The sequence below is a fragment of the Brachyhypopomus gauderio genome, chromosome 2, assembly GCF_052324685.1.
Source record: "Brachyhypopomus gauderio isolate BG-103 chromosome 2, BGAUD_0.2, whole genome shotgun sequence".
NCBI classification, from domain to species: domain Eukaryota; kingdom Metazoa; phylum Chordata; class Actinopteri; order Gymnotiformes; family Hypopomidae; genus Brachyhypopomus; species Brachyhypopomus gauderio.
Genome location: NC_135212.1, coordinates 8,660,988 through 8,674,234, shown reverse-complemented (window position 1 = coordinate 8,674,234; position 13,247 = coordinate 8,660,988). Strand labels below are relative to the sequence as shown.

General features: G+C 42.1%; 1 protein-coding gene across 1 annotated transcript; it reads left to right on the top strand.

Annotated features, from left to right (window-relative positions):
* Positions 1 to 1,502: 1,502 nt before the first annotated feature.
* Positions 1,503 to 12,533, top strand: caprin1b (cell cycle associated protein 1b). Its single transcript, XM_076986003.1, has 18 exons — positions 1,503 to 1,662; positions 2,329 to 2,508; positions 3,767 to 3,829; positions 3,943 to 4,029; positions 4,626 to 4,864; positions 5,147 to 5,229; positions 5,647 to 5,823; positions 7,242 to 7,294; positions 7,580 to 7,663; positions 7,794 to 7,955; positions 8,034 to 8,142; positions 8,232 to 8,296; positions 8,412 to 8,522; positions 8,974 to 9,120; positions 9,329 to 9,482; positions 9,601 to 9,798; positions 11,511 to 11,617; positions 11,776 to 12,533. The coding sequence occupies exons 2-18, from the start codon at positions 2,329 to 2,331 to the stop codon at positions 11,860 to 11,862; spliced, it is 2,106 nt and encodes a 701-aa protein (XP_076842118.1). The 5' UTR covers positions 1,503 to 1,662; the 3' UTR covers positions 11,863 to 12,533.
* Positions 12,534 to 13,247: the final 714 nt, after the last annotated feature.

The window sequence follows — 13,247 nt, the reverse complement described above, 5'->3', positions numbered from 1 at the left end:
TATCCATCCATCAATCCACCCACGTCAATTTATCCGAGTCTGGGTCGCAGGAGTAAGTAGCCTAAGCAAAGAGGCCCAGATTTCCAGTTCCCCAGCCACCTCTTCTGGGTGGATTCTGAGGCATCCTATAGAGAGTTATAATCTCGCCAGCGTGTTCTGGGTCTTCTCCGTGATCCCCGCCCAGTTGGACATGCCCGCCCAGAACATCTCACCAGGGAGGCATCCAGGGGGCATCCGGACCAGAATCAGAATCTCAGAATCTCTCCCAGATGACCAAACTACTCACCTTATCTCTAAGGGAGAGCCCGGACACCCTGCGGAGGAAAGTCATTTCAGCCGCTTGTATTCGTGATCTCATTCTATCGGTCACTAAAGCTCGTGACCACAGGTGATAGATCAGTAAATCAAGAGCTTTGCCATTTGGTTTGGCTCTCTCTTCACCCCAATGGTCCGGTACAGCATCCGCAGCACTGCAGACGTCGCACCAATCCACCTGTCAACCTCGTCAACAAGAAACCAAGATACTTCTCCTCCACTTGAGGCAAGGACTCATTCCCAACCCAGAGAGGGCACCCACCGAAGCTGATTGCTTATATATTTGATAGTAATAAATGTTTAACAAAAATAAACACGATTTAATTAAACAAGATCATTGCAAGAGCATCTTAAGATGTAATAAATGCCTAGTAGTACTAAATACACTGAGATATAATTTCAGCAAAATAACTGAAATAATTATTTTGATAATTACTGATTCATTAATTATTATGCCTCCCACTAGAAACTGTTAAATCAGTGTCTATGCTGTGATACTCCTCCATAAAGGGGGAGAGTCATTAGGGAATCAGAACGGCTGATTGTTATATCAGCTTTCGAGTTATCAAAAATATAGCTGGCCTTTCACTGACCACCAAGTAAGGTAAGTCGCTATCCTGGCTGGCCTGGATGTTTTCATGGTTCTTTCCCAACACTTCATTGGCCAGCCCCATACATCGTGTATGATCAGCATGGAGTCACGCGTAACCTATAACGTAACATCATTATGGAGGGCGCTGTATATCCACCACTGCCGTTGGCTTTTGTTTCAATTAATTATTTGGGATGAGGAAATCACAATCGCATGCTTCTACTTAAATGTCTTAATTTCATTATATAATATCACTGCAACATGAACTTTTTTCCATAAATTTCACCCTAAAGCCATATATCCCAAACTTTTTGTGAACAGTGTATGAACAGCATGGACATTTTCACGAACGCATTGTGGCGAAACTAAAATGTGGAAGGGAGTCGTTTCTCGCCTGATGAACCTAGAAATTAATTATTAACTGTCAACCTCATTTTACTTTTACCCATACAAATATTTACCACGTGGCACGAATGTACATATCATGTAAGCTTTAGCCCTCCGTTATCGTTGTCACATACAACCGAAGTATCTCGTCACGGTGTAACAGGCATATTCGGGGCAGCCTCGCGGGGGTCCTTCGGCGTTATAAACCTTTTCCTCCGCTTTCGCTCGTTCTCAGTTGTCGGTGAGGCCGGCGGGGCGGATCCCACAGTACATTGAAACAAAAAAATAAAGCAACACTGTCAATATTTTAACTGTTTTTATCCCCCATTCGATTCATTTTCTGCCCTGTGGACATATTGAGCATAAGGGTAAGCATATCTACGAACGTAATGACATAATTATGAACTCTTAATAGGGGAAGCTAGCTAGCTAACGAGTAAAGTGGTCAAAGCTAACTGGCTAGTTTGCTAGGCAGAGATGGACGTACTAGCTCGATAACCAGTTAAAGAACTCGTTTATTTTTGCCCTCATGCTTAGTTAATAATCTATATATAGCTGGCTGGAGATTGCCTTAAGTCCAAGTTTACACATCAACGTGCATACGTTAGTGCCTGCTAGCTAGCTAACACAGAAAAGGTGGCTAGTCGATGTTGGATTGTATGTTTTATAATGATTCTTCATTTGAAGTTGGACATCAAAGATAAAGCGATGGTGTTGAGGTTTTGTGTTTCATCCCCCACCAGCACCGTGTGTCCCGGAACCTGTTTAGGTTATCAGCCTGATCTTATTAAACGAAACTTGTGTTTTGAGTAATGTTATCTCCGTTTATCTTTATGTACACAACTTTTGAGATTTGGCATGTAGTTTGGTGCGAAGGATCAGTAAGATGCTGTAACGCATCATGTAGGTACATCACCAACGCATTCGTAAAAAGTGAGGATTTTAACTTTTACGTTTACCTAAGGGCACTTTAAGGTAATAACAAGGTGATGTTATTTATCCCATTTTACAAAATATTTCATCTCCTCGATCAGATGCCCTCGGCAACGAATGGCAACAGGACTGTGAAGTCTGCCAGCCTGGAGGTGGGCCTGGCTCCTGCACCAGTGGTCCAGTACACGGGCACTAACCCACTACCGGGCTCCCAGTCTGAGGCCATGAAGCAAGTGTTAAATGTCGTTGAAAAGAAAGTCCGCAATATGGAGAAAAAGAAGGTAACATTACTGTTTTGCTGTAGTTCTCCGGGATCCCCCTAAAGTGCTAGATTGCGCCTTCATATCCAAGTTTTACATTCCAGTAAGAATTTTGATCTAAATAGGAGCACTACGGGTTCAACAATATTCAAACCTTGCAGTCACTTGAATCTACACATGGTGGCATAATTTAAGCTACTTGTATTTTTCTTTGTTGGTATTCAATCATGTATGTCTGTAACAGAGTCCAAATATCACGTATTCAGTGTTCCGTTAATGGTTGAGACGTTGTGTGTGGGTTGTTTCATTGTATCATGAACATATAATAACTTCATAACCAATATAACTAGTCTAGTCTCTTTAACTAGTCTAGACCCATTACATTTGACCACCCATGTCTTATTGTTGGCATCGATTTACATAACGAAGAAGGGCACGCATATTTCTTGTAGTATGTTTTTTGTTATAGTTAAGTTGCAGTATCTGTATATTTTAGCGAATTATGTTTTTCGTAGAGACTTTGATTAGGCAGCGAGGATGTTTGAAGCCTTGTTTGTTAGCCAGCTTAGCACTTCCGCTCTTACAGTGTCGCCATAGCTACGCTTAGCTCGGAACAAAACCTAGCTAGCTAGCTAAGGCTAATGGGCGAGCTGTCCAGGGTCGTGTACCCTACATGTTTGACCAGACCAGTTGGGCTGTAACCAAAATAACACACTTATCGCTATGAGTTGTCGTATTTTAATAATTGTTGATTAATTTCTAGTCAAGCTAGCCAGTAGTGGCATGGACTTGGCGGGCTAGCTAGGCTAGCTGCAGAACTGAGACGTTCGCGATGCGGCGAAATTCTCCAAAATGTGTAGTTAGCTGGGTTGGCTAAATGATTATTATTCAGATATTTGTACGTTTCAGTCGTGTTTGTAGGTAGGTCACATGCTGTTTACACGAATGTATAAATAAAAACGAGTAACACTAATGGTACATAGCTAAATAATTAGAATATTTATTAGAGTATTTTCATTCGTGTGTATGCCAGTGGGACTTGTGTTTGTATTTTTCTAAAAGACACATTCAAGTGCTCTCACATTACACAGGCACTACAGTAACAGTGTTGTAAGGTTATTCTGATCCTCTCATCCTGTGACATTAGTGCTTTGCTATGGATTTTTTCTTGACCTTTGTCAGGCTGCTTTTTTTCAGCCATAGAAGCGTTTGAGGATCATTTCTCATCCTCGTGTTTGGATATTTCTAACATTGGTGTTTTCTTTGTCCCTTCCCTCAGAGCAAGCTGGACGACTACCAGGCCCGGAACAACAAAGGAGAGCGTCTTAACCAGGACCAGCTGGTGAGCAAAGCGCTAGGGCCAAATAACACAAGTCTTAGTTTTGCCTGTTGGCTTCCATTAACTTTGACATTTTCTTGACAAAGATTTCTTGTTTTGTTTCTTGCTCATTGTAGGAAGCCCTGTCAAAGTACCAGGAAGTGATCAACAATTTGGAGTTTGCCCGTGAGCTGCATAAAAGTTTCCAAACTTTGAGTCAAGATGTAAGCACAAGCAATTAACACTTTAAAGAAGCAACCACTTAAAAAATCATTGTGAGATTTGTTTTCAGCAGACAAAATGTAGCGTTGGTGTTGAACTTCACCAATACTTCTTTAGGTGTTCAAATCTACCACCAGTGAATTCACAGCCATATGGATTGCGAGGGAGCTTCATTATAAGGCACTGAAAATCGGCATCTCAGAATAATGTTTAGTATAAAATGAAATTTCAGGGAGTGGGGAGAAAAACATCTCTGTTACAGTGGTTGTATTAAAATTGTACAACAGACTCTCACAAAAATACCAACAGAAATACTACTTGAATATATTAAATATGCATACTTAACATCTACCATTTATAATGCATGAACACAGACACTACCACTACCCAGCACCTGTCTTTTGTGTAGACTTGTAATTACAAAAACTTGTCTTTTACTAGTTATTCCACCAAGTGAACTCATCTTAATTTTAATTTAATGAGCATTTGACACCATTTTTTCTTACCATGATCAAATGCTGCACATTTGAGTTCTTAATCAGCACTTTGTTGACTGCATTGGAAGTCCCCACCTAGTTGACCTTTTGGCGTCCTGCAGGTCCAGAAGGCGGTGAAAAAGGCAGCCCGGCGTGATCAGCTCCTGCGTGAAGAGGCGGAGCAGGCGAGGCTCCGGAAGGTTCTGGAGCTACAGTTCATCCTGGACCGGCTCGGCGACGAGACCGTACGGCAGGAACTCGTGCAGGGAACCGGTGCGCCGGCACTCCTCACCGACACCGACCTCGTCGCTCTGGACGACTTCTACAAACTGGTGGGGCCAGAACGTGACCAAACCATCCGGTTAGTGAAATGGACCCTCAGCTGACAGTTCACCTTCCACAACTTTCCTAATGACGAATAACAGCAGCTGGGGTTCACACAGCATGATATAAAGCTTGTACACAACCATCTTTGTTGTGTGTTTGTGGGGGTGTTATTGTTTTGTTTGGTTTTTTGTTTATTGTTGACGTATATGGTTAAGCGATTTACTTTTTGCAGTCATTTTCCTATGCCTGTTCTCTTCCTGTCCTTCAGCATGGCAGATTTTCCATTAACAAAGCATCGTCTATGACCCTCACACAGGTTAACCGACCAGTATGAAGAAGCTTCACAGCATTTATGGGACCTCTTGGAAGGCAAAGACAAGGCCGTGGCAGGAACAACATGTATGTTGGAAAAAGTGGGAGGAGAGGGGGGTGTCTAATTTCACATAATGCACCAATTACTGCACGTAGGGAATTTTTGCTTACTGTAGAGATACTGTTGTATCTAATGTAATTTGTTTCATTCTTTTACTCGATAGTGATACTTTAAAATTGCTGTTCGAGTTATTCAAGTTACATCTGGAATAAATGACAGGGTTGGACCCAGGTTGTTCTAGAGTGGCCATATATTCAAAACTAATTTTGTAATTCTAAGTTGTGTACATGTACTTGTCTCCTCCAACCCTCCCTTTCTTCTTAGCTGGATCAAGCTGCTCACAGAATTAATCAGTTGGCGATGAGACATTCACCCAGTCATGGATGAAGATGAGATGCCTGTTGAACATGGGCGTGTTGAGCATATCCGGTTTCTCCTTTCAGATAAAGCCCTGAGGGAGATTTTGGAGCGCGTGTTGCAGAGTGGCTATTTTGATCAAGTGCAGTCTCATCAGAATGGCGTGTGCACTGAGGAGGAGGTGGAGGAGGAGGAAGAGGAGAAGGAGAAGCCCGTGGCCGCGGCAGAGTCCTCGGAGGCAGAGGAGCAGCAAGCGGACGCAGGTCCTGTTCACGTTGTCCCGTTCATATTGTCCAGTTTAAAAAGCTATTGTGCCCCGATTCTAACTAGTTTCAAGACTAGTTCCTAAAGAGTTCTCAAGATTTCTTGTAGCCACATATTTATTAGAAATGAGTTATAGGAATTGTTTTTCTTTTTTATTTTTTTATGTGGTTGAATTGAGCAATTTATATGTATTTATGTGTTTTTATTAGTGGTGGGGCGTTAACGGCGTTCGTTAATTTCATACTCTTATCGGGCGATATAAAAATTATCGCCGTTAATCTATTCTTAAAGTTGGGTTGGGAACTGGTTCAAAATAGGTAAGCAAACTATGATGACTTTCAACTTGATAGTTTAGCTCGGCTGTATTCCTAACCAAATTGCGCAGTAGAACGAGAAATTGGGCGAGAACGAGTTTTCAAACCTGTGAATTACAAATCGTTCGTGTGTTTACATGGATGCAGCCACGAAGTCGCCAGGTTTGCTTCACGGAAAATTCATTTTTAGGAACGTAAAGTGTTACTGAAGCGGAGCTCGGAGCGGTCGTTTTCTGCATGGTCCTAGCGCTAGATTCGTCGCTATTTAAATATTCCCCTTTAACCGTTAAAACTGCAGAGGACCAAAACCGGCTTTTATAAAAGTCCTCCCCAAATTACGTCCGTGAGGTTAAATGTACTAAATGTTGGCTTACATTTCAAATATCATGTTTAGCTGAATAAACATGTTATCAACTCCTTTTAATGTACAGTATGTAGGCTTACAAATTCATGTTTAACTGAATAAACCGTTGAACACGAGTAGCCTACATTTTATTGAGCATTTATTGAGTTTTTTTTCTTTAAGTATCAAAGTAGAACAGCTTTCTCAAGCAGTCATTGATGCATTTTGGAAACAGGAGATGAGCCCCTGGTCTAATGCACCCTCTGTATTAAGAAACCCTATCTCAAAGACTGACTTTTAGTCATTACTTGGGTAGCACGCATAGGAGCCATTTTAATATAGATTAATCTAGATTAATTTCAAGATTTCAGTGAGATTAATCTAGATTAAAAAAATTAATCTATGCCCACCCCTAGTTTTAATTGATATTTACGAACCTCTCTCTCATGGCTATGTTCCTACTGCTCTGTTGGTGCTGGATACTTGTGTACTGACCTATTTTGGTGGCTGGAGTATGACTACTGAGTCATTACCTTCAGCATGGTTCGATGTTGTATATCTGTCCCTATTCTGCTCTTATATAGGCCACTTCATGTTTGTCTATGGGAGTTAAGAGTATTGTAGCTTTGCTTATGGTGTGAAATGACTCCCGAGGTTTTTCATACCAAGCACTAGTTTAAGTCTTGGCTTGCTGTGGAGATGCATACTACATACAGTACTAATTTGAGAAATACTCATTTTTGAACTTCATCTCACACAGAAGGTGAAATGACTGAAGGATTTGCAGGGGCCATTCTAATGGAAGCTACAGAGGTAAAAACCGAAGCTCCCATAGCCTTTACACTTGTGCTCAGGGTGTTTTTTTGCTAATGTGTTTCCTTTGATTGGACTAGTAACCTACTGCTTAACAGCATCAAAAGTGTTGTGTACTTGCTGGCCAGGTTCTTGTATCAGAGGGCTGAGGGATGTCTGCTAGATTAGGTTTTTCCTTGAGCCACATGGAGCACAGTGTTCCACCTGAAGGTGTAGGTAAAAAATGCACCCTTGTATGTGCAAAGCCAAAAATAAGCTATTTTTTGTTATGTTTTTTCTATGTAGTTTGTAAATAGACAGTTCATTCCTGAAACCTCATACAGCAACGGTGAGAAAGAACAAGGAGACAAATGGAGCGTGGAAACTGAAGTAAGGGACATCTTAAAACCAGCAGCTGAGATGTTCAGACTGCTTTCTCCTCCTGTAGATGTTTAATTGCGGTTTGGTCGTCATATTGCCTTCAGCAGTAAGTTCCACAGTCCTCTTGCATCTCTTCCAGGTGCCGAGTTCCCTGCTGCAGCCTCTTCAGACGACCCCCGTTATTCCAGAGACCCATCCGCCCACCTCTGTGACCGCCGCGCCCTCCTCGGACCCCTCGCTAAGAAAACGTGTGGTCCAGGACCTCATGGCGCAGATGCAGGGCCCTTACAATTTCATGCAGGTGAGCACGATCAGAACCGTGTGCGTGCTGTATTTCTGCGTTTAGCACGGCCCCTGCTGAAAAGTTCTCCTTCCGCAGGACTCCATGCTAGAATTCGACGCTCAGCCACTGGACCCGGCTATCGTATCGGCGCAACCCATGAAGCCTTCCAAGACCATGGAGATGTCTCAGATGATTTGCCCGCTGGGTCGGTACAGCAGCCATGGCTCGTGAAAGAACTGACTTTAATCAGGAGTTAGACTTGGAGCTCAAGGTCTCTCTGTTCTTTATCCGTAGTTCATCCAGAGTCCTGCCTCACACCGTCTCCAACCACAATACCCGCACAGCCGGAACCCGCACAGGTATGTGGGGATCAAAGTGTTGTCCTCCCTCTAGTGTAACTACAATCCTACAATCCCTTTTGTTGTTCAGAATGAGTATTGAGGTGTTTGATTGTGTGTGTGTGGTGTGCCTCAGGTCCCCGTGGTCCCGTCTTCTCCGGAGGCGTACTCCACACCGCCCCCCATGTTCCAACCTGCCCCCCCAGCAGAGTCGCGGCCCCCGGCCGACTCCATTGACCCCCTTCAGGTGGGCGACCAGCCGTCTAAACACTTCGTTTGTCAGTGATCAAGTGGCTAAGTAGTAGTGCCATTTAAATTAGTAGCACATGTTCATGTAGGCTAGGCTTGGATATTATAAATTTCATGCAGTTATTATTCATTTAGAAGGATAGGAGTACCATGTGTAGGAATTTCAATTTTTTTGAAGCTATAATATGACAAAGAAGTTAAACTTCAGTATCTAAATGCATAAGAATGTCTTTCCTGAGAAGGATGCAAATAGTGCTGCCTTCAAGTTCAGCCAAATTAAAGTAACTAAGAAAATCAGCTTTCCTGTGCTGTCTTGCGATTGGGACCAGCCTTCATCCAGCCCAGAAACTCCTGCCCGGGCACGCCGACAACCGAGCGACTGGCAGTGCGTGTGGGTGGCGTTTTCCGAATCTGTGCCCGTTTCTGCTACAGATGTGCTTTGTTGGCAGGCCTCCATGTCCCTGGCGGAGCAGACTCCTCCCCCCGCGCCTCTATCGGCCTCCCCCCAGAATGCGCAGGTGTTCCAGCCTGGCTCCAAACCCCTGCACAGCAGCGGCATCAACGTCAACGCCGCACCATTCCAGTCCATGCAGACGGTAACTTTGTACCTGGGGCTATAAATAATTACATGCATCTTGCCCATCTCTGACCTCTTAAGCAGATTTGATTGATTGATTGATTGAAAGGTCATAAAGAGTATAATGAAGGCGTTTGCCTTATGTGTTGCGTCTACATTAAAATGGCTATTCTGTCTAGGTTGTTAACTAATTTGAACTCCCTATCTTGGATATTTTCCCCCCACAGGTTTTCAATCTTAATGCACCTGTTCCACCAGCCAACGAGGCAGATGCTCTGAAGCCAAGCAGCCAGTACCCGGGCGGCTACAGCCAGCCTTTCAGCAGCCAGACGCAGCACCCGGTGGAGCAGACGGACCTGCAGTCTGAGCAGCTTCAGACAGGTGAGCACCGTTCAACACCAGCTGTGGGCAACTTTATCCATAGCGCGTTGGTTTGAGACGAGTCCCATCGATGCGCTCTGATCAGCGTCGTCTGTCTGGTTGTTCTCCTCGTTCGCAGTGGTTGGTGCCTTCCAGGACCAGTCACTTCCCACGTCTACGGGCCAGCAGTCTTTGTCCCAGCAGACGGCGGGACAGGGCGGTGCGTTTGGCCGGCAGACGCAGTCCTTCTACAACAGCCGTGCTGTGCCCCGCGGTGGGCCCCGCAATTCTCGGGGTATGATCAACGGCTACCGAGGACCGTCCAACGGGTTCAGAGGTAGTGTCTCAGTGTGCAGTGCCTTTTATTCTTTATTAAGGGGTTCAGGGGTAGTGTCTCGGTGTGCAGTGCCTTTTATTCTTTTATTCAGAATTGTCCTGGCTCTGACTCGGTGTGCTGCATCACCTGGACAGTTATTCTTCCAAGTTTAATGTGTCACTTTTCCCCTGGCTTAGTTTTTTCCCCATTTAATTCTTTGGTACAGTATGTGAAGTTGCAGACAAGGGTTGGGTTTTAAATAGGCCTGTCGCGATAATTACATTATCGACTTATCGTACGATAATTTTTTTAACCGCGATCATTTTTGCTGATGTCGATAATTGACCATTGGGTTTCCGCTCAAATTTGTTTACATGAGAATAAACCGCAACTACGTTAGATTTCAATAACGTCAATAACAGTGCCTCCACGCACACAGGTGGAGATGTGTTAGCTCGTGAACGTATTTGAGGCTAATAGGACTCGAAATAATTTGCTTTTTATCACATTATTTAATGGTTATTATAGTGACCGTAGCGCGCGACTCCGCTCACCTCGCGCGAACCTCCGCGAACGGTGAAAGCGTTGTTGTTCGAAACGATATGTGGTAGTATAAAGGAAATCCCCTCAAAAACAGTGGAAGGAACATTTACCTGACGAATTTTAATGTTGCTTTGTGTTTCAGGTTTGAAAAGTGCTGGAATTTAGGCTAAAGTACTTGAAAATACTTGAAATTGTAACTACTTCGTTTCACAATAAATATCTGACTGACTGAACAGTTAACAAATACGAGCCTCTTGTAATTCCAGGATGAAACCTGAGAGAACGTGAAGACGTTCTAAGATTGGGCGTTTTGAAAATAAACAACCCTTAAATGATGTGATAAAAAGCGAATTATTTCGAGTATATGTATAAATATTTAACTTAATTAAGTTTAACGTGCTGGGGAATATTGAAATGGACCTTTAAAGTGACGTACAAATGCTTTATGAATTAAACTCCGCATAGCCCGAATATGAACTCCGCAAACATGACTTTGTTCATTGCGCTGCGAATCGACAGTGCACGAGGCCACCGCGATTACGTAATTTTCGCCGCGCAGACCCTCGCTCGGCTCGCGATGCATCAAGTTTAAACCAGGCCAGGCTTAAACCAGACTTAACTCGCTATATAGCCAAAGAGATGCTGCCGTTAAATACAGTCAGAAAACATTTATAAACATGCTGCAAAGATTTAACATGCAGTATGAACTGCCAAAGAAAACCTTTATCTCCCAAACTGCCATTCCAACCTTATATAATGAAGTCACGTGTTCTGAAGGAGATTAGACATCTCATTTTACTCTGCCACTACAAATATGTGGTCAAGCTCAAATATGAACCCATACATGAGCTTTACAATACATTACTGCCAACTGGTGTAATTGTATTATTATGCTACTATATTATTATTGTGGCACATTGTCTTAAAGCTCCTTTGGGGAGCCCAGAAGCAAGAAAAAATTTTATAATGGCACTTTAAAATGACAATATTATCGTTTATCGCAATAATTTCTGGGACAATATATCGTTCTGAAAATTTTGTTATCGTGACAGGCCTAGTTTTAAACATTGTGTGAAATTCAAATGTAAACAGTAATGTTCCTCTAAATGTCTTACTTAACTTAAGTATTTAATTATAGTTTTCAATGCCTGTCAAGTCTCTCAAAGTATAGAATTTGTTTTTACTTGCAGGAAGTTATGATGGTTACCGTGCAAACTTCTCTGGTGCTCCAAACCCTGGTTATGGACAGGCCCAGTTCAGCACTCCTCGAGACTACTCCAACAGTAACTACCAGAGGGTAAGACCTGAACATGCCGTTTACACGTCACTCATTAGGCTTTGTTGTTGTCATGGTTACTATTAGTGAATAAATCTGTCCGTTTTTCATTCACCCAGGCAGAAATAATGGGTACAAACAATTTTCAAAAGTAATAAATTGTTGTTTACTCTCTACAGGACGGTTACCAACAAAGTTACAAGCGTGCCACTGGACAAGGTCCTCGAGGAGTCCCACGAGGAAATGGCCAGGCCATGCGGTCCTGAGACACTTGTGGACTGACCTGAGGTCTTGGGCTAAACTGAACACTCGGTCAGACGCGGGAAACGAATACGTTCCAGCTCACACTTTCATTTGGTCCCGTCAGTGGTATTTTTCCTCCTGCCATTCGATCAAAACCTGCTTTGGCACGAATGAAAAATTAAATAATAAAGAGAAGGATTTGTTTTCTGGACACAGATTAAGCAAATGAAAATGACACTGGCAGTACTTCATGAACATTCTGTGTAGTGTAGGACTGCTAAATCTCTGTCTGGAAAACCATAGATCAAGTCTAGTCCTGAATTACTTACTATGTTTATGGTAATGTTCCTGTGAAAGATTAGCATAGTCAAGGACTAAACTTAATCTACATTATGGCCCTTTGATTTAATGAGAAAGGACAGAAGTTGAAATTTCACGGTCAAGGTTTTAAGATGGCCTGAAAACTTGATTTAATAAAGAATCATTAATTTATTTTTTTTACAAAAATAAAAATAAAAAGCAAAATACCTGCCGCTGCTGGTCTGATTCCTGGAAATACTGCTTTCTCTCCCAATTCGTTTGGTCCCTTAAAGATTTTTTTTCTTTTCTTTTTGGTACATTTTAAAGAAGCCCCAACTCTTCAATTTGTATATTGATGTTGCTTTAAAAGTTTCAATAAATATGTGTTGCATAACTCTTTGCTCTAATAGTTTTTTATTTATGGTGTTATGATTTCTGATTTTATTTTGTTTACAATTTACAAGTCAAAATTGACGAGCTCACTTTTGCATTAAGATGCAGGCCTTTTATGTTTGAAAATCATACTTTGTACAGGTGGATATTTATATTTGTCAATAAGATGGCATATTTTCTATAAAATATATAAATCTTGAATCAATATTTCTAAATGTTTGTTTCAGAACTACAAGCTTAGGTAATGTATACCACAATCAGTAAATTACCCTATCTCTTCTAAGGCACAGCTATCAAAACCAACTAACAAATCCTCAAGCTGGTAACACAAGGCTATTTATGCAAACACGCACCAATTAACCTGTAAACACGGTAATCTCTTGAGATTCCATAAACCAGTATTTAAAATTACCTGTATTTTCAAAGTATACGATGCATTACATTTTAAGTATCGTATTCCGCAATACACAAATCTTTATACGGTGTTTTAACTACATGTTTACAACCTTTTTACAGAACTAGGTCTTTGGCATCTTGCCTCTGCTGTTATTGTTACTTTAGTGCTGTGGTACGTTGCCGTCTTACAGTAGGTATAGCATGGAAAATATAACGAAAAAAAAAATCAAATGATATTGCATAAAACAGCAATATACATGAGATATCGGTTTAGGTTTATTTTGTAAATGTAGTATGTAGATGTGTGCCGGCAATAGTA